Source organism: Podarcis melisellensis (assembly GCF_964234715.1).
Source record: "Podarcis melisellensis genome assembly, chromosome: 11".
Lineage (NCBI taxonomy): Eukaryota > Metazoa > Chordata > Lepidosauria > Squamata > Lacertidae > Podarcis > Podarcis melisellensis.
The window spans coordinates 35075615-35101604 of NC_138543.1; the positions used below are offsets into that span (position 1 = coordinate 35075615).

Below are 25990 nucleotides of genomic sequence, written 5' to 3' on the forward strand. Positions count from 1 at the left end.
TGGCCTGATCCTTCAGTGCTCTTATGTTCGTGTGTTAGGAAGTATCTTTGTGTGATAATTATTTACAGGCCACAAATATTGGAAAGCAAGTGGTGTCCAGCCTTTAGAAACTCAAATACCTAATTGTAACTTTTTCTAATTTTCTCCAGTAATGCCTCTAGCGTCCCATTCTCAAGCAGAATGTTAATCTTCATATTTTCACTCTTGGCTCGCTATTATGGAAGCCTCCGCATTTTTTTACAATTTCAGAATTATAAAGGTGGCTTGGGGGTACATTATTTTAATGGCCTGATTTAAAAGAGAAAAGTAAATAGTGAACCTGTTTTCTTGAAAAGCACTGGAAATTCAATTTTGGATGAACTCTAAATGTTTTCTAGTTTTTGTTCATTGTCTTGCTTACTCATGTAAGCCATGGTGCTCCACACAATAAACAAATAAGTATTTTTAAATGTTTCTTAAATGAAGGACCTTTTTACAATGCCAAGCGAGTATTATATATATACAAGCTGTGAGGGTGATACTATTCTAAAGTGATGTTGTTAGTGTGTTTAGATTCGAGTTTGAAACTGTTTCCTGAAGTGGTCACACTTGGGACTCTTAATGTTAAGTAGCTTATGAAGGAATGGTTTGCTGAGTTCCATTCCAATGATGTCACAATTGTTCAGATGTTCTGCTGAATACTGAACAGAGCAAAGCTTTCAGATGTTTATATCTGCTGGAGTACTGAAGATGGCTTAATCAATGGTTTGACTGCCATAATAAACATCTGCACAGAGCCTTTCGCATTCAGCAGTGCATATCCCATATATTATATATATATTAACTCTGTTGTGCAGTATTATGGCCTTTCGGGTTTTTACTTCGCCCAATTAGTTGTGCCTTGTTTAGGATGCAATCTGAGCCATCAAGTGCAACAGAAAATGTGATTTAGCTTTATGATACTACCCTAATACTTGAAAGAAAGAAGTTTAAATATCAAAGGCACCCAGTCCCAGGTACATGTGCTTAGGTTCAGTTTGTTTAACGTGCAGTTTATGCAGTTGTGTAGGTAGCTGAATGTCAGTTGAATGAATGGACTTTCTCCTCAGGAAGATGATTGCATTTTGAAATCATGTGAAAACTCTTCAGTGTTGTCTGTTGTTGCTTGTTGCACATGTGAGGCGTCATTTGCTGTTACACTTACAAGGAGATGAATACGCAAGGCCCCAGTTTCTTCCAGATCTGGTTTCCTTGCCAACAGCAGAAATACTGGGCAATATCTTAATGCTATTCAAGCAGACTTCCACTTGTACAACAGGACTTCTCACTGCGGTTGTCTGCATTCCCCTCCCCCAACCTCTGGAGCAGATGGGGAGGGTATATGGTGAACTGCAGGCCCATTCCACTTGTGAGAAGTCCATCCCACTCTCAGACACGCAGCACTGGATATTCCCCATTGTATTATTGCTAATAATAATAATAGTAATAATAATAAAAAACTTTTGTTTATATCCCGCCCTCCGCGGCTGAAGTCGGGCTCAGGGCAGCTAACATCAGATATGTAAACATTAGTATAAAATCAAACAATAATTAGATTACCTCCTAAAGACAGGTCAAAATCAAATTAAAGTCTAATTAGATGGCTTTCCGCAGGGTTAGAACAGTAGCTCATCGCTTCATATGTGAATTCCTGTAGCATTATGCTACTGTCCCACAGTCAATAAGAGAGCGACTTGCATTCAGATTTGAACATCTGATGCTACTATTTAATTATAATGTCATATAATGTGGAACTTAACAGGAAGCTACTATCTTGACTGCCATAATGCTCTGGTCTCAGAGTCTGATTTGGGGCTTTAAAATTTCAGCACCATTTTGTGCGACGCCAAGATTTGTCCCTCCACCTCTCACCTTCCGTTGTTTGGCGTTGTTGCAGTGGCCCCTGTGGCTCCCTCTCAGCTCAGTAACCAGTACAGGTGAACTGGTTGCACTTCCCTGAATCTGCCTCTTGCTGGTCAATGAAAATCTTTAGAAGAAGATGTCATATTTAACTTTTCTGGCTTCTGTTGATAGCTTGTTTGTCTGTGGATTTTAAGTACTTCTTCGTCATATATAATGTAGAACACCTTTCATAATCAGAATTGAGTTGTTTGCTGAAAGCATACCGTATTTACTAGAATCTAATATGCACCTTTTGGATGCGCATTACATTCGATGGCACATTAGACTCAAGTAAATACGATATTTTAGTCTTCCTTTCACATGTATACCCTGTGCACTGTACACTGAAATATATTTTCCCTTAAAATCCAAATGCCTTCTAATAGTTCTTTGTTCCATGTTCTTGGCCTGTAATTAGATTTAATTTAATTCTTATTTCTATGGATTCACAGTTAATATTTGTTTTTTAAGCAGTGTGATTTTGCCCATACCAATTTTGGGTGTGTTCTTAAAATTCTCAGCTCAGGTACAGGTGTTTTAAAATGTTTGTTAGCACAACATCAAATACAGCAATCCATGTTAATAACGCCTCATATTATACACTGAGGAAAGGAGCATGTTAAATAAAGTTTCTTGGTGTAGTCATTATAACTTCAAAGCATTTGTAGGTGAACATGTTCCTTGTAAACTTAAAAACAAAATTCTATTGCCATCTAGTGGTAAATAGTATTCTCACAAATGATCTCTGGGCAGTGGGGAATATGCCACTCCAGGGAAATTGTAGTTGTCATTTAAAGGTATCATTGGTGTATTAGTAGCTAGTTGTGTCAATGAAACATTGCATTAGTGCCAACTTGAAAACAGTTTGTAGGCTTCTTCTTAATCCTAGGAAGTTTAAATGGAGTTGTTACAGAAATCTTGGAACAGCATCTAATAAAGGGAAATAGTTACTGAAGGCCTAATGCTGCTTTTAAAAAAATCTAAACCAAGTAGGGTAAGATGGGGATTTGTTGTCAGAAGAAGGCAGTGAAACTTAGGAAACCTGCCTATGCCACTAGCTGCTAATTCTTTAGGTCTGATATCAGTTCTGGGAACTCTCACCCTTGGGAAAAACTTTATTATTATAACAAATTTTCAAACCATTTGTTAAAATGTCAACTTTTACAAACTTCTAGCATTTCCCTGTTGCCTTTCTGACATCTAGCACCTAAAGTCTAAATCAAGTTCAGTGTGTGAGACTGTATTAGCTCACAGTCTTTTAATTCTTGCCTTTTCTTTGCTGAATCATGCTAGCCCAAGTTTTGAAACATTAAGTTTCCCCAAGTGGGATCTCACCATTCTTTTTAGATCTAAAAAGTGCCCAGACCACTGATTATGCTGTCTAAATAGGTTTGAGCTGCTTTGACTATGACTTCTAAAAACAACTTTGATTAGTCCCTTGTGTAATCTTAATAAATTCCCCAAATCCTTAACAGTTGTTAATTTCACATGGCAGGAAGACATGAATAAAGATGTGAATTTGTTCAGCTGTTGTCCAGATGGTTTCACTATACACATTTTGGAATGGTATTAATACAGACATTTCAAACAACTCTGAAACAAAATTAGGGGTTCTAGGATTGTCTTTGTGTATTTTTTTTTACTTCCTTTCAGATACTTAAGAACATTTGAGTATTTAATGAAAAGTAAGTTGATTTTAAAAGTGGAAATATTTAAGGACCCTTTCTTATTTAAAAAACAAAACATATATTTAAGTTTTGGGGGGAAACCAAAATGTGTTTCTTTGATTACTAACCTAGTGTTTTATTCAGTATTTGCTTGATGATGGGAATCCCAAAGTTGGCAAAAGTGTTACCTAAAATACTGTTTTCAGAGGAAAACAGGTTACATTTATTACAAAGGAGAATACCGTAGTCATGTCTGTCGTAACAGAAGCAACAGAGAGTCCTGTGGCATGAACTTTTAGTAGACTGAATGTACTTCATCAGATCCTAATAGTAATAATAATGCTCATAATAAAATTGAACCGCTTTGAGTTCTTTTCTTACAACCAATCAGTATATAAATTTTATGAAATAAATTAGGGTCGCCATATTTCAAGAAGTAAAAATCCAGAGCTTTGTTGTTGAGGTTTTTTTTTGGGGGGGGGGGAAATCAACCTCAAAGTTGTGATACTCAAACACACACTTTCTGGTTCTGTTGTCAAAAACCTGGACATTTTGCCGATTTTTTTCAAAATTCTGTCCCGGATGCTAATTTAGGCGTTTGAATCCCGGACATGTCCAGGAAATTCCAGACATGTGTCAACCCTAAATAAATAAATAAAAAGTCTTGTGATATAACACATAATTTTCCTTTTTCTTTTGCAGCCTTTACCTGTTTAAACTAGGAGTTGCTCCGCAGATCCAAGATTTGCTGGGGAAAGTAGACTTTACAGGTACTTTAATCTTTGAAAATATTTTATTGTATTCAAACCCCATGCTCTACTCCCCCAGCATTCTCCATGTTTTTATGCTGAAGTGGGTGTAGAGTAGCTATGTGAAAAATGTGCTTCTGCTTTATTAAAAGATGCTGGTTAACAAAATCCTTGTATTTATTTTCTCCCAGCCTGTGATTTTTCTCAGGCGGGAGGAAAAGGCTAAGCAGAATTGGAAGCATAATGATGTTAAAAGCCACAGCCCCCACCCTACCCCAAGCATTATTATTGTGTATGTTTTATCATCTAAGAAAGCCTAATTAGGTTTGTTGATGCCTTCTCCCATTTTTCTCCCTTTGCAATTAGAGGAAGAAATCAATAACATGCGGAAGGAATTGGAGAAATATGGTATACAGATGCCGTCATTTAGTAAAATTGGAGGCATCCTGGCCAGTGAGCTTTCGGTGGATGAAGCTGCGTGTAAGTGAGCCCTAATCAAAGCGTTATGTAAGAACATGCTGACATATAATCTCAGAACTTTAAAACATGTTTTAAAGTTGCTTTAACTTCAGATATCATTTGGAAACTAATTAGTAAAGAAATCTTTTTTTCAAAAAAATTCTATGGTGTAAGGTATTTTAAAATCAATTCCTCTGCCTTGAACTTTAAAGAAAAAAAAATACAGTATTGAGTACACAGACATCTTTTCATGTAGTGAAGGCGTTGTCTAGTTTGTTCCTGTTGTTAGCAGGGGATGGACAGGTTTTTAACCTTGAGCTTCTCTGTCCTGATCCAAATCAAGGTGGGGTGGTGAATGGTCCCCCCCCCCCCACAAATTAAGGCTCTCTGATTTGGATCAAGAGAATTGCAGGAGGTAAGGGGGAGAGAGAGGGGGGGAGGGAGGGAGGTTAGGAGCATAATCCAGTTCATTGGGCCCCACACTGTCGGTTTGTGATTAAAATCAAACAAACTATCCATGTAAGAGTTTAGATACATAGCAAATACATATGGCCCCTTCTGCAAGTCCAAGGGCCAGCTAAAAACCCTTCTAGGAGTCAATATTTGTAAACACGAGGCATTTATGGACAGCTCGTCTGAATTGGTGATTGGCCTGCTACAGCTTCAAATGGCCAACTTGACTTCATAATGCTGAAAATAACTTTTATGCCCTCTAAAATAAGTTAGCACTACGTTTTTATTTTACAAGTTTGTTGTCCTTATATTTTATTTTTAAAATCTATGATAGTCTCTAAGTGTGGGGTGGGGAACCAGTAGCCCACTAGATGTTGGACCTACCTTCCATCAGTCCAAACCAGCATGGCCCAGTGACCAAAGGTCATGGCAGTTGTAGGTCAACTTCATCTGAAGGGCTACAAGTTCCCATCCCTGCACTAAACAGACATGTATGAATCTGTTCTGGTGTTGGATTGGTGTGTATTTCCACTAACATAATCTTCAGCTGCAGTCAGGTGGCTGACTGTGGCTACAGATGTTGCTGGCATACAACTCTCATCATCCCTGACCAGTTGCTGCCTAAACCTTATCGAAGCTGAAAAACAACATCTGGAGAACTGTGCCTTTGCTTTGACTATTTAGTAGATTCTTGTACACTGAGACAGCAGTCCTATATATAATTAGATATACTCCGGAGTAGATAAGTGTAGGATTGTATTTTGGCCAGAATCCAAAGTAGACTTAAGCTATGTGTACATGTTATCATTCAGTGTGGTGTTTGAAGCTGTGTGGGGATGACGTTAGCCATAACCCATATCTGTCCTGGAGTATCTTGAGAAATACTGCTGTTTTATTTGTTTTCCCTCAAACCAGCTTCCAGCTGTTTTGAAAACTTCACATTTAAAGTGAGGTGTGTACATTGCGACAGCCTTTGTGTGTGCATTTGCAGATGACAGCTTCATGAATGGGAGTTGGGGAGGCGGTTTCAGGTATGGGGAAACCAAGCAGCTAATGTGCAGGGGTGAAAACATCCCCCTGCACTCTTTCTAGTGTGAGCAGCAACATGCAGATGCAAGTTCACAACTTCACTGTGTTTTAAGCCACTAATGTGTACCTAGCCTTAGTTGAAGGTATGCTAAATTGAAATTAAGGATGTTGCCAACAAAAGAGCACTGGTTTTTACAGTGCTTTACTTTCTGCTCAGTGGCTCTCCTGTAGAAAGCTGTACCATGTATATTTATAGTTGTACGTAGGTGTGTAAAAAATGTGATAATGACAATGCTTTTAATTTTTTTTAAAATGATGATTCATTCTAATTGTCTGGGGTCACCGATGTGACTCCCTTGGATGCCACAGTGCTCCGTGACTCCATGCCCCTAATAATCTTTATTTATTTATTTCTAAGTGAGGCTATTTGGCAGAAGCTATCTGGTTTGCTAGCTCTTTTCGGGGGGTGTTGTACCTATAGGTGTTTTGCCTGCAAGGGGTCTTCTTAGCATCACCAGTTTTCCTCTGCTGAAATGGATATTTTGTGATGCTATGTCAATTTCTTAGATTTCCAGATGTGCCCTTGGCTTAAAAGCATTGGGAATTCCTGAAGATTAGGCAAACTCAGATTTAATTTTAATTCTGGCAATCATTTCCTATTTTTAAATGCTGGACTCTTACTTTTTTCAGTGCATGCTGCAGTAATTGCAATTAATGAAGCTATTGAGAAAGGAGTAGCAGATCAAACTATCAAAACACTGAAAAATCCCAATGCTATGTTAGTTAATGTGGACGATAATCTTGCCCATGCGTATCAGAAGGAACTATCAGAAGCTAAAAAGAGAAAAGAAGAGAATGCAAGACTGAAGGTACTCTAATGGAATATTCTAATACTCTTTTAAAACTGGATATCAATTCAATTTCAGTTAGTTTTATTTACATAAAATAGCATGGTGCATGATTAAGCACCAATACTCCATAAATCAAACCAAATAGCACACAATGGCAGATACCTTGAAGGTACTCGTGGCCATGTAATAATGAGTTGTGTATGTTCCATCTGCTCATAATAACCTAGGAAATACTATATTTATTTGGACCCTCTGTGACTGACAGAACATCATTTCAGAATATGTGTCAAAATGTTCTGGTTCTAAAAACCAATATATAAGCCACTTAGAATGCAGAGTTTTATTATACTTGTTTCAGTGGAATGTGAGTTACTACTGAACAGTTAAAATACCCTTATGCATTTATATGACAGTACTAAAACTCCAGGCTTGTAAAACCTTGCAGTGACAAATTGGCTTGTTACTAGCAAAGCATTTGTTCATGCAGTGCTCCTCTTCAATTCATGTCATCTTGTGACAATAATGCCATTGAAATTCCTAACAAATGAAGGTTAATAAACATTGAGAATGCAAGAGGGGGAATAGTTGAGTGACCTTTTGAGGTCATATCCAGGTCATTAGGAAGTAATTAGACATGGATGACTTTGGAATACAATTCCTGGTTCTGGCAAGGGAGCTGGACTGTGACTCATGTTTCTCCCTCTCCTTCAGTTTATTTAAGCACATAGAGCCTGGAATTTAAAAAAGAAACAGTTGTGCCAAGTTTGGGGTGATGCATTCTTCCTCCTTAGGTCTTTGTTCAACCCACATACAATTCCTACTCGCATTCTGAGTGACTACTGTTTATAAACAATTGGTGGGTAAGCATACTAAAGCTTGTAAATTCTTAGAAAGTAAAGGCATACAGCACTCATTTTTCTCATGCTGGTGATATTGCTATATTTTAAAGAGGGATTTCTAATTTAGCTGCTGTTGCACAGTTTCATTTTGTATCAATAATGGCCCTTACAAGTCCCCCAACCCACAGTGAAATTTACTTTCCATAGTGAAATTTCTGTGTGTTTACACCTTGAAATCAGGAGTGGACATTGTCCTTTGTTCAGTAACAGTATTGTTGCTTTCAGAATGGCTCAATTTTGGAGGAGGAAAGAGATGTGTATGAAGAGCTGCTAACACAAGCTGAGATACAGGGAAACATCAATAAGGTCAACAGTGAGTAATCTTCCCAGAGTCCCAAAACTTTAAGAGTTGTGTATTTGGCTTTAATTCCAGTGGGAAATATCAGAATATTTAATTTTATTTCACAGTTCTTTTCATTTTTAAATCTTACATATATTAGTGCATCTTCAGTAACATGCAATTCTCTGGAACGTGGCTTGCTATTGTATTACAAACTTGAGTGAGGATACGCTTCCTTGGCCTTTGCATTCTTAATAACAGCAGACTTGATGATTGATGCATAACTACTTTTATCTGCTTTTCTCTCTCTTCTGCTAGCTGCAAAATACTGTAAATTTTGACCCCCTCTTACAAGCTGCATTGTAGCCCCGGGTCCTTAGAATTAAGAAAGTTTTAGTTCTGAGGTGTCCGGCACACTTTGATGTGTGTTTCATTGGGAAATGGTGTGAGAGAGGGCTTTGAGAATGAAACTCGTTCAAAATATTCTGCTGTCTGTAAGCATTGTTTTCCTTTCAGTTCACGTGGCTTTAACCCAAGTGAACAAGGCTATTGACAGGCAAGATGAAGGGGCACTGATGGCAGGCTTGACGAACTCTGCACTGAGCCTGCTTGAAGTTCTGCCGCAAAATTCCTCATGGTATCTAGCACAGTTAATTGACTCTAAAGAGCAGAGGATGCAGGTAACTGAATGTAACACCTAAGTGTGACACCTAAGTTTGCCTTAACCTCTTTAATTTTAAAATACGGCCTTGGTCCAGTATACCTGAAGGAGCGTCTCCACCTCCATCGTTCTGCCCGGACACTGAGGTCCAGCTCCAAGGGCCTTCTGGCAGTTCCCTTTCTGCGAGAAGCCAAGTTACAGGGAACCAGGCAGAGGGCCTTCTCGGTAGTGGCACCTGCCCTGTGGAACGTCCTCCCACCAAATGTCAAAGAGAAAAATAACTACCAAACTTTTAGAAGACATCTAAAGGCAGCCCTGTTTAGGGAAGCTTTTAATGTTTAATAGGTTATTGTATTTTAGTGTTTTGTTGGAAGCTGCCCAGAGTGGCTGGGGAAACCCAGCCAGATGGGCGGGGTATAAATAATAAATTATTATTATTATACAATTTTAACATTACCTGTGGCTCTCTTATGAATAGCAGAGAGAAGCTTTCAAATGCACACACACTCACACAAACACACAATGGCAACGCACCATGTGCTTTTTCAGCTATAACAGAAAAAAAAATATTCAATCCTAATTTGAAAAAAACAAAAAGTCTGTGGAAGCCCACAGAGCTGACTTTTCGAAGAAATATTTGTGAAATTTTGCTTAATGAAAGCACTTGGAGGAGATAAAACTTCCCATTCCATAGAAAACTAACACACCAGTTCAGAATGAGTCGTTGTACAGATTACTCGTTTTTCTTTTGATTTAGAAATATATAATGAAAATCTTTTTTCCCCTAATACGTTAGATAGCGGGGGTTCCAATTATGTTCGACAAAAGTGAGATACAGAACGAAGTTAGTGTTGCCAATGAGGAAGCAGACTCTCGTAAATTTAGTGAGTAAATTGTTCTTAATTGTCTCTTGTATCTTCATCACATGGTTAACCTTAAGGCTGGACAACTACGGCAATTACTACAATCATGGTTTCTTCAAGTTTTATTTTGTCACTTTTTTGGAGGTGTCATCATTACTGAGTCATTAATATTCTCTTCTAAGATGGCATTCTTACTCTTGTCACAGTTATTCAGTCAATGTATTAAGTACACTGTCTGGTCTTTCAAATGGAATTTGCTTATGCCTGGCTCACATATTTTGTGTGCACGAACAAGAATTTTAAAACCTCACACATTCACAATTGGTTCTTAAGTTAAGGGGGTTCTAAATTTGCAGGTGCATTTCTATCTGTTGCTTTTCTTGTATTCCTGAAGTTTTAGAATTCTCCTTCATCTTTGGGAGTATTAAGCTTGAAATTCATTTTCATCTCATGCTTTCTGTGGCTTAAGTCTTCTTTTCGCTCTGTATCATTTCATTTTAATTCAACAGACTAATCGTCCTTTGCTTGCTATGCATTCACAGAAAATGGGACAGTGCATTTTTTATTTCAGTTGGGATATGTATAGGGATCTCTGTTTGGGGTTTCTTCCAACTTGGGCAATTTTAAAAAAGTGTATTGCTTCACTATGTGGAGTACTTGCATTCTTCATAAAGTGTTTATTCAAAAGAAAATTATTCTGTTAATTGAATACAGGGGTTAATTCCATATAATCTAGCTGGGCAGATGATGTCTTCTTGTGTCTTGTTGTCCATTTTGATAAGGGAGTAAACTCATAAAGTCTTGACTTCTGTCATCCACCAATGTTAACTATTGGACCTGGTCTGAGCCTTGTAAAATCAAAAAGAGATTGTGTAAGTGAGCAGAGTCTTTATACCACTTCAGGTTAGTTATCACTATATCCCCTTCTTTCTTGAGGTAGCCAATGCCTCTTGTTTGCATGAATACAGTTTAGTAGATTATTAACATGAAAGAGATGGGTATGCTTTGTATAAGTAAAACTCTGAATAAGTAAAGAAGGCACAGTAATATCACAGTAATACTTGTTATAGAAACTCTACCCAACTTTAAGAAATGTTAGTTTTGACCAATTCTTGAGCTTACTTGTTAAATCTGTTATCAAGGTAGTAAAGTTCAATTATTCTAGTTTAGATACATCCTTGGGTATATTCACTTCAGGTATTTACAACAGGCATTACAGAATTCCAGTCCAGTCATTTTGTGCCAGTGCAGCTGCAGGTTCGGCAAGGCAACAGCTCAGATAACAGCGAACCCAGATATTCTTGCCCCAAATAATTCAAAACCTTTTACACAACCCTTGAAAAATGCCTGAGAAAATAAAAAATGCTGTAACCTGGTGCTGAAAAGCATGTCCTGTTGGCATCAATTGTACCTTCTTGGGAAGATATTCAAGAGTTGGGAACGCACCACTGAAAAGGCCCTGAAAAGTTATGCATATGTCATATACTTCATTGCAGTATTAGACTTACTGCTGCCCATTAGACTTAAGGGCAGGTGCCCTGTTCCAGCCCATCCTTGTGTGCATGGGAAAGCCTGTAAACAGGTAGAACCTCAGCCTCTAAATTGCTTTCCATTTTCTTTCAACAACAGGCCTGTGTACATAGGTGCATCTGAACAGTTTTGTAGTATCAGGGATTTCTAGTCTGGCCTTAATACCTGGCAAAATCATAATAAGATTTTCTTTTCTTTCATTTGAAAGAAAGGTGGAAAGAAATATGTCTCGGTTCAGTGTGGGCACATCTCCCCTTCCTTTATAATCATATCTGCCAATTCACTCAAAGTGCTGTGCTTTTACCAGTCACTGGAATCTTTTTAAAATTAACACCCCCCCCCAAAAAAAGTCATTCAAACAAGGCATGTAAATTAAATATCAAGCATAAATTAAACATTTGCACTATTCTGAGCACACTTTCTTTGCAGGTTTTTTCTCCTCAGTAAGTTGACATTTCTACTCGTGGTCTGGAGTGAAGTTCCCCTTGAGTTGCAAAACTGGTCTGAGCAGGCTTTCTTGGGCAGTGGTATCACTAGGAATATAAGGTACACAGTATTAAACAAAGCAGATGTGTGGGGACTTCTGATGTCGTTTTCCCTCTTGCCCCTAGAACTTATAGCAGTTGACAGCATCAACGCTGCAATTCGTAACTGTGACCCCAGTAAGACAATTGCTGCTCTAATGAAACCCGAGGCTCAGTTGTGTGATGTTTACCCATCTGCTGCTAATGTCTATCAGACTGAACTCTTCAATCTTCAGCAACAGAATGCTGCGGTAAGACGGAATCAGTTGATTGCGTACTTTAATATCTTAATAGGAAAAGGGAAGTAGAAGAGGGGGAAGAATGGAAGGAGAGAATGGCAAAAGCAAAGAAGAAAAAGAGAGCAGTAGTGTAGTGCATGGAATATGGCTGACAAAGCATTGGTTTTCCTTAGTGTCTTATTGATGTAGATCAATAAAATTCTCCCATGACTTAATGTGACTGAGTTGCAATGAGGTCATGTGCTAGTTAATAATCCTTCCCTCAACAGTTACTTAAGAGTAGACTTTTCTAACCATTCAAAAATCTTAAAAAACTGAATTTAAGCTATAGTTCCTTTTTAACTTGTTGCTAGCTGCTTTATTTCTTGGCTGATCAGAATATATTCTTTTCAGAAATACTTGGCTCATGATGAACTTTCTATTGCTGTTGAAATGCTATCAGCGGTGGTGCTGCTAAACCAGGCTTTGGAAAGCAAGGATGTAGCAGCGGCAAAGACTCATCTCAGCAACCCATGTGTTGGCTTTAATAACCTGGAAGACGAGAACTTGCAGCGGTAAAAGCTTCCATTCTAGACAGGGCTGCTTTCATATTACTGAATGCTTACTGTGTAGGAAATTACAGGAATGCTAGCTGATTGCAAACTGCTGCATGTATTTGTGAGGAGAGGTGCATGTTCTGTTTGCTTCCACCCATTGATAGGTGTGTAAAACTATGCATTCAGCTAGTCTTTTAACTATAGTAAAGTGTATACATTAGGCCAGAACAACTCTTAAATGCATAAGATTTTAATTGCATATTGTGATAAGATTCTAATTCTCTTTTTTACAGTTATGTTGATACCTTGATGTCTATTAAATTAGAAGCGTCATCTCAAGGACAAGAATATTTAAGCTGGAATGATATTCAGAATGCAATTGATATGGTTAATTCACAAATTCAAGAAGAAAATGACAGTAAGTGATTTGTTGTTCCCTCTAGGTTTGGCCTACAAATTTAATCCAGTCCAGTGCAGTTTAGTAGTGGTTATCTATAAATCATCTCTTTCTTGAATGACATTCATTCATTCATTCATTCATTCATTCATTCATTCCACCATTTCAAAACAATTCTGAGTTGCTGAGAGATGCCTAACTTTCAGCATGGTTGATCAACAAAGAGTTGCCCACTAAAGATTTTTCGGTTTAAGGCTTTTGGAGTAACCCACATTGACCACTGAAATCAGAAACATCTATCTTCAGCCCTCCTCCCAAGCCTCTTTGGATAACTGCAGTTCAAGGAACAGACAGATTGCATGAGATTAGAGAGCAAGCATGTCTTCCATATACCCAAAAAGAAATCGTACCAGACTAGGAGCACTTCCAATGGGATTTAATGGGTCTCTTTCTCTTAATCAACAACAGCCTATACTATGCCTTTACAAAGGCCTTGAACATCTATGCTGACCAGTGGCTATATGAACTACAGTGATATCCACCGCCTCTGTGCAGCCTCAGTGTGCCTTGTCTGTTACCAAGGCCATTACCAAGGTGCAGAAGTCAGATGGTTAATAGAATGCTCTGTGAACGTATGGAGAAGCAGGGGGCTCTAACTGGCCTTCCTCAAAGTAGGCTACCCACCTCTACTCCTATATTACTAATAAGTTGCATAGGAAAAGCTGCTTCAGCATGCTCAGCTAGTTGCCAGTTGCTTTATTCAACAGGTTGTTCTGAAACATAAGGGTTTTCAGGAAATCATGTTAAAAGCCAAATCCTTTTGTATGATCTTAGTTGTTGCAATTTTTTATGCACACTCTGTACACTTTTCATTTGTTCTTGTGTAGGGATTGTAGCAATTGGACACATCAATGAAGCCATTGATCAGGGAGATCCTACGAAAACAGTAGAAGCACTGCTACTCCCTACAGCAAAACTTCATGGTGTGAAAGAAGCAAATGCACACCATTACCAGGATGTTCTGAAGAATGCAAAAACCCTCAAATGCCAGGTAGTTTTTACTCCAAAGTCTTTCATATTTTGCGAATGTCAAAGCTTCCTGTAATTCCTGGCAGAGAGAGCTCAAGGAGTACCCAAACTGTCAATGTGTTCATTCAGAGGGTGTGGAACCCTGTTCAAAATAAGGCACCAACTAATGACACCTCCATTTTGGATGGATTGAGCCTCAGTTTGTTGGTCTTCATCCACTTATTTTGCATTACCTGAATAAGCTGAAAATAGAAATTAAGTTTTGGGCCTCAGTAACTGAAACTCATCCATCAATGCTGAATCAGTTGTGTCTGTGGGCCACCTTCATAAAGTGCCCTCCAATTGTTGCAACCATAACAGTGAATTTTAGACGCTTTTGTGTGCCTTCAGATCTCCCTTCACATCCCCAGGCGGGCTAGCTTGTGACAGGCAGGCCCTAAACAACTTGCCAGGCACTACTTCAAGATGCAATGAAGGTGGAAAATAGTTCATTCTTCATGGTCCTCACTTGCAGAGATTAGCTTAATAACATGGTCTTATTCATGTTCTGTCTGACTGACAGTGAGTCTCCTGCTACTTGCATGCTGGCCACCGCCCTTCTTGCTTCATTGTCCACAGCTCACCAGACAGTCATAGGGAGAGGGCCTTTGGAAGTGATTGCGTCACAAGCACAAGTCATCTCCATATTTCACAGCAAACTAGACTAATCTAACACAGTTCACCCTTCATTGCAAGACTGAAGTACAGGATAACTGCATATAGTTTTTTCAGAATTGCATAACACTCTCTTACACACACACACACACACACACACACACACACACACACAAAATGTCTTTGGTTGCCATGTAGCAGAATACCTAAAATGATATTAAGTATGTGTAGCCTTAATTTAAACAGAGTTTTGTTCTGTTTACAAAGGTTATTATTTAGCCAGAAGTTGAATTTCCTAAAGAAACCGTCTCTGCAGTGTTGAGCAAGAAACAGTGTTGCTAGTTGCATAATGTTCTGAAGCCACTTTACAATGTAGGAAAAAGAGGGCAGATCTGTTATCTGTTGTCATGTTTACAAGCTTTTTTAAGTTGCTTTTAAAATAATAATATTGGTATTTCAAAAAAGGATGCATTTGTGAGTTGTTAGCCTTAAAAAACTAACGGAACCAATATCAAATGCCAATGAATAAAAACTAAAATTTAATCAAAATTTAAGTTGTACCGAGTGCAGTGGGACTTGTTTTATATAAACATACTATTCTAGGCAATAAATTTAATGTTCACTGCAATGCAGTGCAGGAAATGACCACAGGGGAGTAGCAACGACACAACTAAAATGTAGCATGTAAATTAAGGCATATTTTGAGATTAAGGAAAAGTAATGCGTTTGTGTTCTGTTGCTAGCCTTTTCTGTTTTAGAAAGAGAAACACTGGGATGATCAACAAGTTGAATAATTTTGTTTGATTAATCTGCGCACCAGCAGATTAACGTTTAATTAGCTAAATTGGAATAAGATGACATAATACCAGAACCTCCATATAGGTGTCTCTTTGAGATGGTGAATGAACTATAAAGTAATTTACATTTAAATTAGCGCTCATTGCTAGAGGGAAAGCCCATAGATATATTTTTCATTCCCAATTATGGTAATGTAATAGAACCAAAATAGGTTTAAAAAGTAAACAGATGTGTGTCTTTAATGTATATCCCCAACAGTTAAATTTTGTCCTCAGCGATATCAGTTAAACCTTGCAACCCTAAAATAGTTTGAATTTATTCAGTTTTGCCATTATAAAAATAGATATCTTAAATAGTAAATTTATGAACAAATGATGTATATACAACTTCATCAAGTATCACAGCAGAAGTGTGTCACGTCTTTTCATCCCGGGGTATTTTGACCATGGTGAGAGAAACGCTGGTGTTATCTTTGGTTTTGGACATCATGAAGTAAAGGAATGGATCAAGGCAGCTGTTCAGGCTGCTTAGGCACAGAGCAATAAGGTAAAAGAAATACAAATTGTCTGCAGAATTACGATGGTAATTCACATGATGAACGATCAGTATGACATTGCTGGGTGTGTAGCAGACAGCGAAAATGCTGAGGATGAGAAGGCTGATTTTGATGTACCACAGCCACTTCTGGTCATAAGATTTGAGTGTTCTGATAATTGAAACATAACAAAAAATGACAATACAGAACGGAATCACAAATCCAAATACTGCCAGCGAGATGAAGTAATAGTATTGGAAGGAGGATGGAGTTTCGCAGGTATTGCTGACATCATGGCAGGTAAAGATATTTAGTTGATCCAGATTGTAGCTTTGCTTTGCTATGATCAGAGGCAGCATGTATAAGAAAACGACCGTCCATACTGCTCCACATGCCAGTGTTGCTAAGGGCTGCTTGGGCAGACTCCTGTAAGTAAATGGATAAACAATGGCCACATAACGACTGATACTGATGCAGGTGAGGAGGAGTGTGGAACAATACATATTGCCATAGAAGATGGCAGTCATGATTCGACACATTGGTTCTCCAAATATCCAGTTGTTGCCCCTGAGGTGATACGAAATTTTGAACGGCAGCATGATGCAGAAGAGAAAATCCGAAATGGCTAAGTTTGTGTAGAATATAGCAATCCGGGCCGACCTGAGCCTGAAAAACAGTGTCCATAGTACAAAGGCATTTGCAGGCACTCCTATTAAAACAACAGCTATGTATAGAGCTGGAATCAGCTTTACACTCAGAGGGCTGGTAAGGTACTCCAACGTGGTGTTGCGTACTTTCAGTACTGAAACGTGGGACCTCTTCACAGAACAGTTGTTTTCTTGGTTGTGATTGGTCCTTGTTGCGCCTTCCATGGCAGAATGAGGTATCTTTTCATAAGCACCTTGCGGAGCGCCATGGAAAGTCCTGATGGGGTGCAGTTTGTTACCTTGACATTCCAGGCTGCTGTTGTTACATTCTCTGTCTAAAAGTTAAAAAGAAAAATGGGTAGTTGCAGTAATTTATACTCAAATATTGTGTGTGTGTGTGTGGAATGAACAGTGTTTCCCTGAATATGATATACCGTATTTTTCGCTCTATAAGACGCACCAGACCACAAGACGCACCTAGTTTTTGGAGGAGGAAAACAAGGAAAAAAAATATTCTGCATCTCAGAAGCCAGAACAGCAAGAGGGATCGCTGCGCAGTGAAAGCAGCAATCCCTCTTGTTGTTCTGGCTTCTGTGATAGCTGCGCAGCCTGCATTTGCTCCATTAGATGCACACACATTTCTCCTTACTTTTTAGGAGGGAAAAAGTGAGTTTTATAGAGCAAAAAATACGGTATACAATGGGTGTCAGACTAGGACCTGGGAGTCCAGGGCTCAAATTGCCAGTTACCCAGCAAGCATGGCCTTGTGCCAGTCATTGCCTCTCAGCCCTAACCTACCTCACAGGGTTGTTGTGGGGATTAAATGAAGGGGGGGGAACCATTGCATCAACTTAAGCTCCCTGGAGAAAAAGGTGGTATATAAATGCAATACATGATACAAATATGTTGCTAATTTTAGGGAAAGAAAAGGGCTCTCAGAAATCAGCTTGGGAAGCAAAAAACCTTTTCTTTGCCATCTAAGGATTGGTATCACACACACACACACACACACACACACACACACAAAAACTTCACCTACAAAATTAGCTTTCATGGGCTGCTTGTTACTTTAACTTCTGTGCTTGGGGGTGAGCTCTGTATCCCACAGTTAAATTACTATCCCAGAGGTAAGTTATTCCCCCTTGTAAATAAAATTTGGGATTGCAACCTTAAACTGCTTGAGTGCCAATTAATGTGAGGCCGGCAAGTTTCACTATCTTTCCTGCAGTAACTGTGAAACCATGTCCCATCTTTCTTTGTATTAGGTGAGAAGAACTTTGCCTGTCAAGGCTAGAAAAGCCCAACACTGCAGTGTATGTTTAAAGTTGGAGAAATTACAATAAAGCAGGTCTTTAAAGACTTAGACAACACAGGAAATGCTGCAGGGCTGTTTTCTGGATTCTCATAACTGAGTAAACAAATTATCCTAGTTCCCAATAAAACATTTACTGTGCAAGCAGCCTTCATTTATCATCCTGTCAAAAGAGAAATTATTCACATATGAAGGCAGGACTGAGAAGAGACTTGAAACAGACAAAATAAAGTAGTAATCAAGTATTTTGTTTGTTCTTAATCCCCGTTATGTTATGCTAAACTTGTTTTCCACTGTATATATACAGAACTTCATTGTTTATAGAAGTTATGTTAATACTCAGACAACTTTTGTTTGTGTATTTATTTGAAAATGCATTAATATATTTTCAAATAACCAAAGAACATATAATGAAAAGTTAAGTTTCCACAATGGATTGCCATTGCCTATGTATAATAGGGAACATTACCAAAGGCAGTGATACATTACAGCCAAGTACTACTAATGAAAATTAAGCATTAAATAGGTTGTTTTCTCCCATGAAGATACTTGAGCATTAAATACTTCTTTTTACCCATGAAGATACCATCTCTGAAATAGAAATCTGCCTCATTTGAGATTTTAATACTCCATTAAAAGATAGATACAGATATGACTTTGACTTGGTCAGTTTCTGTCGAAAGAACAAGACCCAACGCAAATGTGAACTTCTTACCTTTCTGGGATGAGCAGGAGGATATGAAGAGCAGTCCGCTTATTAATAAGAGTATAGATGTCATTGTAGCAGTAATCAAAACTCAGTTTTTAAAAATATGCATTTTAGCTTCTCCGTTGCTGCTTAATCCTCCTTATAGGGAAAGAAATGCTTAGAGCGTCAGATCTGTGAACTGAACTCATCCTGTATGTACTAGCGATTTTGAGGAAACTTGCTGTTTTGTTCTTTGGAGAAGGGTGTGACACACCAGAATGTGGAAACAGACGAAGCTGCTTAAGCTTTGAGCTGACACAGAGATTAGCTTCATTTAACAAGAGTGAAGTTAACTCTTGAACTACCATAAGTAGAGAGAAGAATGGGGAATGGGGTGTTCGGTCTCTAGGACTTCCGAAACAATTATTTAAGAGGATGAAAACTTGGTGTTAACTTGCTGGCCTAATCTGGGCTTGAATTTGCATTTTAGCAACCCAGTAAGCCTGGGAATAAAGCATAACCAGTTATAAAAGACCACAGACTCAAGACTTTAGCTGAAACAAATAATTTGGTTTATTAATAAACTATGGCCTGGTTTACATATCAGATTAAGCCATCATAATAATAATTAAAATCACCATGAGTACTACCAGTTCCATTGTGCATAAGCCTCTGAAGTCCCAACTAGACTTGATGGTGACAGACCTGTATGTCAGTTGTGAGTTTTTACCAAATTCCTGAAGCCGAAGTTTGGTGAAATGAGCTTTGTTTTATGTAAAGGCAAAAAGTTATCTAGCTTTAAAAAATGTGTTAACCTCATTTTCCAAATGCAATAGGAATCTGATTGTATTTTAAAGCCTAAGCTGATTTATTTTTGTGTGTGTGTGTTATAAAGTTCATAGTGGTATAGTTGGATGATGTGGCTTTTTACTTGTTTGCACGCACACATCCTTCATATTGCAAAGATCTTGAGATTGCAAGCCAGCGTTCTTTCATGGGCACTGAGTCATCTTCCTGTGCAAGTCTAATACATTCAATGTTTTTCTCTGGGAATAAACTTTAAACCCACATCTCTGTTAATGAACATTATTAACATACCAAACAACCCAGAGTTTGTGAAGTTTCCAGTCTAGCAATAGAATTAGAAAATGTGAAGCTGATCTTCCATTCCCAGTTTCAAGAACCAAGTACTGTATTTAACACTGCAAACTCCCCTATACCACCTGATATTATCCTGACTACAATGTATCACAAGCAAAGAGCACACATACTGTGCTGCTGTCTCTGCAGAGTAAATGGGATAATGATGTTCAAAATAAGATATATTAAGTGTGTGTACACCCAGGGAAACAAAACAGAACATTTCATTTTTCATGGCATTTCATCCCATCTGGCATCATAGCTTTCAGAACTCACAAACTCATACCTTGTCGCAGTATTTCAGAAAGGTTTAGTAAACATGGTTTTTCACTGGACAAATTAAGATCCAAGAAACTGTATTAATTTTAGTGCCCTTTTCTCCCTTCTCCAGGAATCTCATGATGATTCTTCAGTCCTTTGGCTGGATGAGATACAGAAAGGAATTGATGATGCCAACATGAACATAGAAGATGCATCAAAATGTAAGCACCCACCTAAATCCGTTCTATGAACTGTTAATCATCATTTTGCAATAGCAGTAAAAGGCTCACTTTCTATTTCAACAAGGCCATTTAAATTCCATTTCACACGACCAATTTACCTTGGGAATTCATACTTGCATGATTGTGTGCAATGGCTTTCAAGGATAGAACTTCGTTAGTGTAGGGATGCAATTGATAGCGGGAGATGTAAGCTTACCAAAAAATTTCACAACTTCCCTTGAATAATCTTGTGAATTTCAACTAAGTGACCAAGATATTGACTCATTTCCTACCTTGGTAATATAGAATGATAAATCTCACAGAATCGTATATCTCATCTATGGATAGGCCTTTGTTCAGTGGTAGAGTATCTGTTTTGCATGCAGAAGCTCCTAGGTTCAATCCTTGGCATTGCCAAGTAGTCTAGGAGAGACCCCTGACTGAAAGAGCTGCTGTCTGTCATTGTAAACAACAATGGGACAGATGGACCAATGGTTTGGCTCATTGTAAGGCAATTTCCTATTTTTTCTACCTCTGTCATAACTTTACTCCTAGACCCACAATTTCCCATCCATTAAATCACATATGATTGTTGTGAAGGTGAATGCAGCAAAGCTTATAAAGTACTTGACAAGTTAAAAGTGCCATTATTGATTTTGGCACTTAAAAAAAAAAAGAAGATAATGGAGCCAAGCTGCTGTTGGTATGGAATAACCAGCTAGAATAAAGCCATGTTGACTTGTGGATGGTAGAGGTTGTTAGAGCTTAGTATTTCACTATGTTGAACACTACTTTTGTTGTCAAAAGTACTTGCTGTTCCTGAAAAGGTAGACATGAACTTTGAAACCAAGTATTGACACCTGTTTACCTGGAACTTTGTCCCCCCCTCCCCAAGTCAAATACACACCTAGCAAGTCACATTCTGAAATATACAATCTATATGGACCCAAGTCTGTTTACTTTTAACTCTCAGCTATTTTATGTAAAGAAAATGATACCATTTAACTTAAGCCTGTTTTTGCTTGAATTGTTTGCTGATTGTCCAAGGATGAAACTCCCCCTCCCTCAAAAAAGACCAAAGATTTAGTAAACACTAAAAATGACAAGCTGTTGAATTTTGGATATTGTTGCTGATTTACTAGATTCATTGGTTTGCCTTCTTTGATTTGAAGTGAGGGTTATAATCCTTCTATTAACTGTACCATTTCAGCCTGAAAGTGGATATTGTATGTTTGCTCAACAAATTAGGAATAAACCTGCATTCCTTTGCTTAGAAAACCAGCACATATCAGAGAAAGTTAGCCTAAAGTAGAGCCCTCCTCCCTGGCTAGCTAGGCTTACATTTTAGAACCCTCCCCCCATTTTAATACCAGAGGAGAAAGAGTAATTATGCCATTTTCCACCTGAGTGCTAAAGTTATTTGTAAAGCAGACAAGTATAGGAGAGAAGATGTGACCCAAAATGAGCTGCAAACTTGTTTGGGCTTTTCTTCTTTTTAAACATTGGTACATTGCTTCATCCCACACTCAAGGTGGCTAATACAATCTAAAACCCACATAAGATTCATTCAAAACTATTCCTTATTTCCTTGTTTACAATATGAATGTTTTCATGCCGTTTATGTGCTCTGAACCTTATAAGCAAGTTTTATAGGGTTAATATCTTTACTAAAATTTGCTAAACCTATTTGACCAGAGGGGAAGAATGGAACAAAAGAAAAGTGAGAAAATTGTGGGAAGCAGTGTTCAATTCTTTCTTTCTTTCTTTCTTTCTTTCTTTCTTTCTTTCTTTCTTTCTTTCTTTTGTTATTCTTGTTTTATTTTAAAATTTATATCCCACCCTTCCTCCCAACTGAACCCAGGGCAGCAAATGCACAAAAAATAGAAAACTTAAAACATCTGAAAATAATACCAAAGCAGATGCAGACTTGGAAAGATCACTACTTAAAAGGGCTTTCCTTCTCTGAGCTCAAGATGGCATATGTGGGTCTTTATTTCTCCAACTGAGTGAGGATTTGTTCCCATGTCTTCCCAGTCCTAGTCTGGAACTCTAGCTGCTATGCCACTTTTGCTTAAAACTTGCCGTGCCCAGCCTTGAGCAGTTCTGCATCTGCACTGGCACTAAGTTCTTCTGTGAATTAAGAGACTCTGAAGTTCAAGCTTAACTGTTAAAGGCGGTATGGAAGAGGAGGGGCAGTTGGGGGGATTAAAAGAATAAAAAGCATACATATGATACTTTCAGAAGTGTTATTCATTTATAAGAACATTAAATATATATCTTAAGGCTTGTATGATGTTGTGTCCCTGCTCTGATCACATTCCAGGCTGGCTATGGGGAAAAGCACTCTGGATGTGTTCAGATACTTAGTTATTTGTAACATATTCCGAGGCTTAAACCTGACACCAAGCACAGCTTCTGGGGGATAAGTCTCCAAACTCACTGAAGCCTCTGAACCCAAAGCAAGTTTACCACTGATATCTATATCTGTTTCTATATCTATACGCTGATGGAGTTCAAATAAGCCACTTCTCAGAACATGGTAGCTTAACTCTGCTTAGTTTCTTGAAGGCTTTCCTCCCCCAGTGGCAGTGTAACACATAAGCCCATCTCCCGCTTAACAAAAAAATCATTCCTCTCAAAAAAAATCACTCTCTCAAAAATTAAGCAATACATGACTAGCATAACCAATTGCATTCTTTGGATTTCCCAGCCACTTTGAAATATGTCAAAATCTTATATCTCTTTTAAGGACATTTCATTGTAGCACGCGACTTCCTCTCTAAGCATTCGTATTGCATTAAATTTCAGCAATCTTTAATTAACCCTTGAATGGCTGTGAAAATGCTTAATAAAGTCAGAGTCATCAATATCTCCCACATTCATATTATTGTTGGATTATTCAGATTATTTTCCCCACAATAATCTGATGTAAAGCATATGTCCTGTGCATGAGATGAATCCCCAATCCATGAGTTCCCTTTGTCAGTTACCATGAACTGGACTAGAAAACGGTGGTTTCACCCTATGCCACAAATCTGCTTAAGGGCCCATAATGTGTGGATTGCTGGAAATGCATAATTGATAACCTTTAACATTATTCTGTCCTTTAGTGGCCATTGGGACAACAATGATAAACCAGTGTTTAGAAAATGGTGATTCTGCACAGATAGTCACCATTCTGCAGCCTCCTAACTTCAATTTAAGAGCTGTCCCAGAGTGTGCGGAAACATACTACAACAGTCTGTTGGAAGCCAAGAATCTAAAAACCAAAGGTAATACCCTAACCCGTCACATGCAGCACAACAAATTGGACCTAATTAAATATGAAGTTTTTATAAATGTTTTGCATTTTTCACAAGCTGCTTGTCTAATCCTATTGTTAAAAGCATTGCTAGTCTTAACATATGCCAGTTAAGAACCATTTTAGATATGTCTTGTTCTTGCTTGCCCTTGAAAGAAATGATTTGATTAGCAGTACTTGAAATATTCTGACAAAGGTCTTCTTAGATGTTTTAGTTGGGGGAATGTCAATTGCTAATTAAACACAGAAGGAGCTGAGCTTGAAGCAGTTGTGCTTTCACAATTCTGATCTCTGTTGCAAACAAGAGCAGTCCTCCACAGAACTTCCTGCTGCCTCAGAAGTTGCTGCTGAGTTTCTTCTGACAAGCTGCCTCTGGAGAAGGCTTGGCATTCCAGAATTCCTGCATTTTGTAGTTCTATAACTGTGTGTTCCTGCCCAGATTCAACCGAATAGCATTGCTTATGACTGTGGCTTTGTGCATGTGCACCATATGAAGACTATAAAAACATGAAGACCCTCTGCAACAGAGGCATAGATCTGATTGTTTAAACCATAGGAACTATATTATTGGGTCAAACCAATGACTCATTCACTGCAGCATCCTGTTTCTCTCAATGACTAACTATTGCTTCCTATGACGAACATCTGGTACAAGGCTCCTGCCACTAATTAACTTCTGTTTTCTACCAGCCTTTACTTCCAATCTGTTTCTCTCAAAGTGTGCATGAGGTGTGACATCCAATAAAGATGTAAGCAGCAGCTGTGAGACAAAAGTTTCATTTTGTTTTGCACCAGGGTAGAGAGACCTGCCTCTTCTTTCCTCATTATTCAAATCACAAAGTGTTGGCTACTTCATGCCTATTCCCTTCTGGTACTGAATGATTAAAGCTTAATAAAAAAAAGTATCCTACATATTGCAGTGTTATTATCCCTCTCCCCCCCACCACCACGAAGAAAATGTTTTGTAGGCCTCTGATGGTATTATGGGTAAATGTGGTCCTGCTAGCTACCTCTTCTAATGATGCACCTTACAAGATTCTGGATAGTTCTCTGTTTAAAGGAGACTTAGGAGGTTGTGAATCAAAGCTTGAAGTGGCTCTGTTGCCTCTGATAAGTCTTCTAGTTCCCTAGTGAATGTATAGTCTCAAACACTTGTCACTGCAGCATTGTTGAAGCTGAGCTGGTATTGGTCTGTTCAGTAATCTGGGTGGAGTAATCTGGGTGGGAAGCTACTGAGAGTCCTCTGAATCAACATGATATATTGTTTTTAGTAGTAGTACTAGTAGTAATAGTAGTAATCTTAATTTGTCACCTGCCTTTCACTCTAAAGTCCCAGGGCAGGTACAAGACTTTAAAATGCAGTTTAAAACAGTTAAGGAACTTACAATTTAAAAAATGTAGTAACAAAAAGTAGGGTTGGTCCTGAAGAAATACATCTCCATTATCAAAGGCCAGGCTAAAGAGGTGAATCTTTGGCATTCACCAAAAACTGTATACAGTAATGAAGTTGTCAGATGTATCTCTGCGTAGAGGGAGTTTCACAACTTAGAGTGGCTGCCATAAAGAATGACCTCTCCTAGGTCAAGAGCACCCAGGCCGGATTTTAGCACCTGAGAGGGTCTGTAGGGAAGGAGGTGTTCTTTCAGGTATTTGGGGCATGAGTCGTTTTGGGTTCAATGCCCTAAGTGGCTTTGGAGCCTTTGTGAATTCAGTGTAGATTTACAGTAGCTGCAGAGGCAGAAGTCTCCTCTACTTGGCCAATCAATGTGGTTGCAGAGCTTGCATTGCGGAGGCTGCAGTAGGGATGGTTTTAAGCAGCCTTCACGTTGTGTTTGTTCATGTGCAATTTAACCCTAAACTGTTGTAGAGTAAGCTGACCTAATTAAGATCTAGGGAGGAGGTGCCAGGGAAGAAACTAGTCTTCTAGTTGAACCCCCTGCAATGCAGCAATCTCAACTAAAGCATCCATGACAGATGACCATCCAAACTCTGCTTAAAAACCTCAAATGAAGGAGAGTCCACCACCTTCTGAGGAAGTCAGTTTCCCTAGACCAGTGATTCCCAATTAGCTAAGTACTGCAGACCCTGTTTTTCAAAAGCAAATCCATGGACCCCCCCCCTACTTTTGAAAATTTTGGTATCTCTGTGGTAGTTTTTGTTATGTGAATGGTCCAGTGGACCCCCTGGGGTCTGCGGACTAGGAACCACTGCTCTAGATCATTCAAATATTTATAATTGAAGTGAGGTTGTGGTGTTCTAAAAGCCCCAAGAGTAGAGTGAAGGTTACATGAAGGTTGAATCCTGGTCTCAGCACCATGTCCTTTTTCTCCTTGCAACCACAAGTCTG

The 25990-nt window shown here is 38.5% G+C and overlaps 2 protein-coding genes across 5 annotated transcripts in view; one reads left to right on the plus strand and one right to left on the minus strand.

Annotated features, from left to right (window-relative positions):
• IQGAP2 (IQ motif containing GTPase activating protein 2) overlaps positions 1 to 25990 on the plus strand; it is a 121320-nt gene that overhangs the window by 71763 nt on the left and 23567 nt on the right. Inside the window, exons 1-13 of one of the 4 annotated variants that reach the window (XM_081929338.1) lie at positions 724 to 995; positions 4290 to 4357; positions 4703 to 4816; positions 6968 to 7146; positions 8253 to 8340; positions 8824 to 8987; positions 9765 to 9852; positions 11973 to 12136; positions 12518 to 12678; positions 12954 to 13078; positions 13945 to 14108; positions 20252 to 20342; positions 23453 to 23614. In XM_081929338.1, coding sequence (XP_081785464.1) covers positions 4720 to 4816; positions 6968 to 7146; positions 8253 to 8340; positions 8824 to 8987; positions 9765 to 9852; positions 11973 to 12136; positions 12518 to 12678; positions 12954 to 13078; positions 13945 to 14108; positions 20252 to 20342; positions 23453 to 23614 — 1483 coding nt within the window. In that variant the 5' untranslated portion in view covers positions 724 to 995; positions 4290 to 4357; positions 4703 to 4719. Of the gene's footprint in view, positions 1 to 723; positions 996 to 4289; positions 4358 to 4702; positions 4817 to 6967; positions 7147 to 8252; positions 8341 to 8823; positions 8988 to 9764; positions 9853 to 11972; positions 12137 to 12517; positions 12679 to 12953; positions 13079 to 13944; positions 14109 to 20251; positions 20343 to 23452; positions 23615 to 25990 lie in introns of those variants that run through there. The other 3 variants (XM_081929339.1, XM_081929336.1, XM_081929337.1) reach the window with 3 other exon arrangements.
• Positions 15252 to 20244, minus strand: F2RL2 (coagulation factor II thrombin receptor like 2). The gene is made up of 2 exons (XM_081929442.1): positions 18748 to 20244; positions 15252 to 17055 (listed from the first exon to the last, which is right to left on the minus strand). The coding sequence occupies exons 1-2, from the start codon at positions 18809 to 18811 to the stop codon at positions 15953 to 15955; spliced, it is 1167 nt and encodes a 388-aa protein (XP_081785568.1). The 5' UTR covers positions 18812 to 20244; the 3' UTR covers positions 15252 to 15952.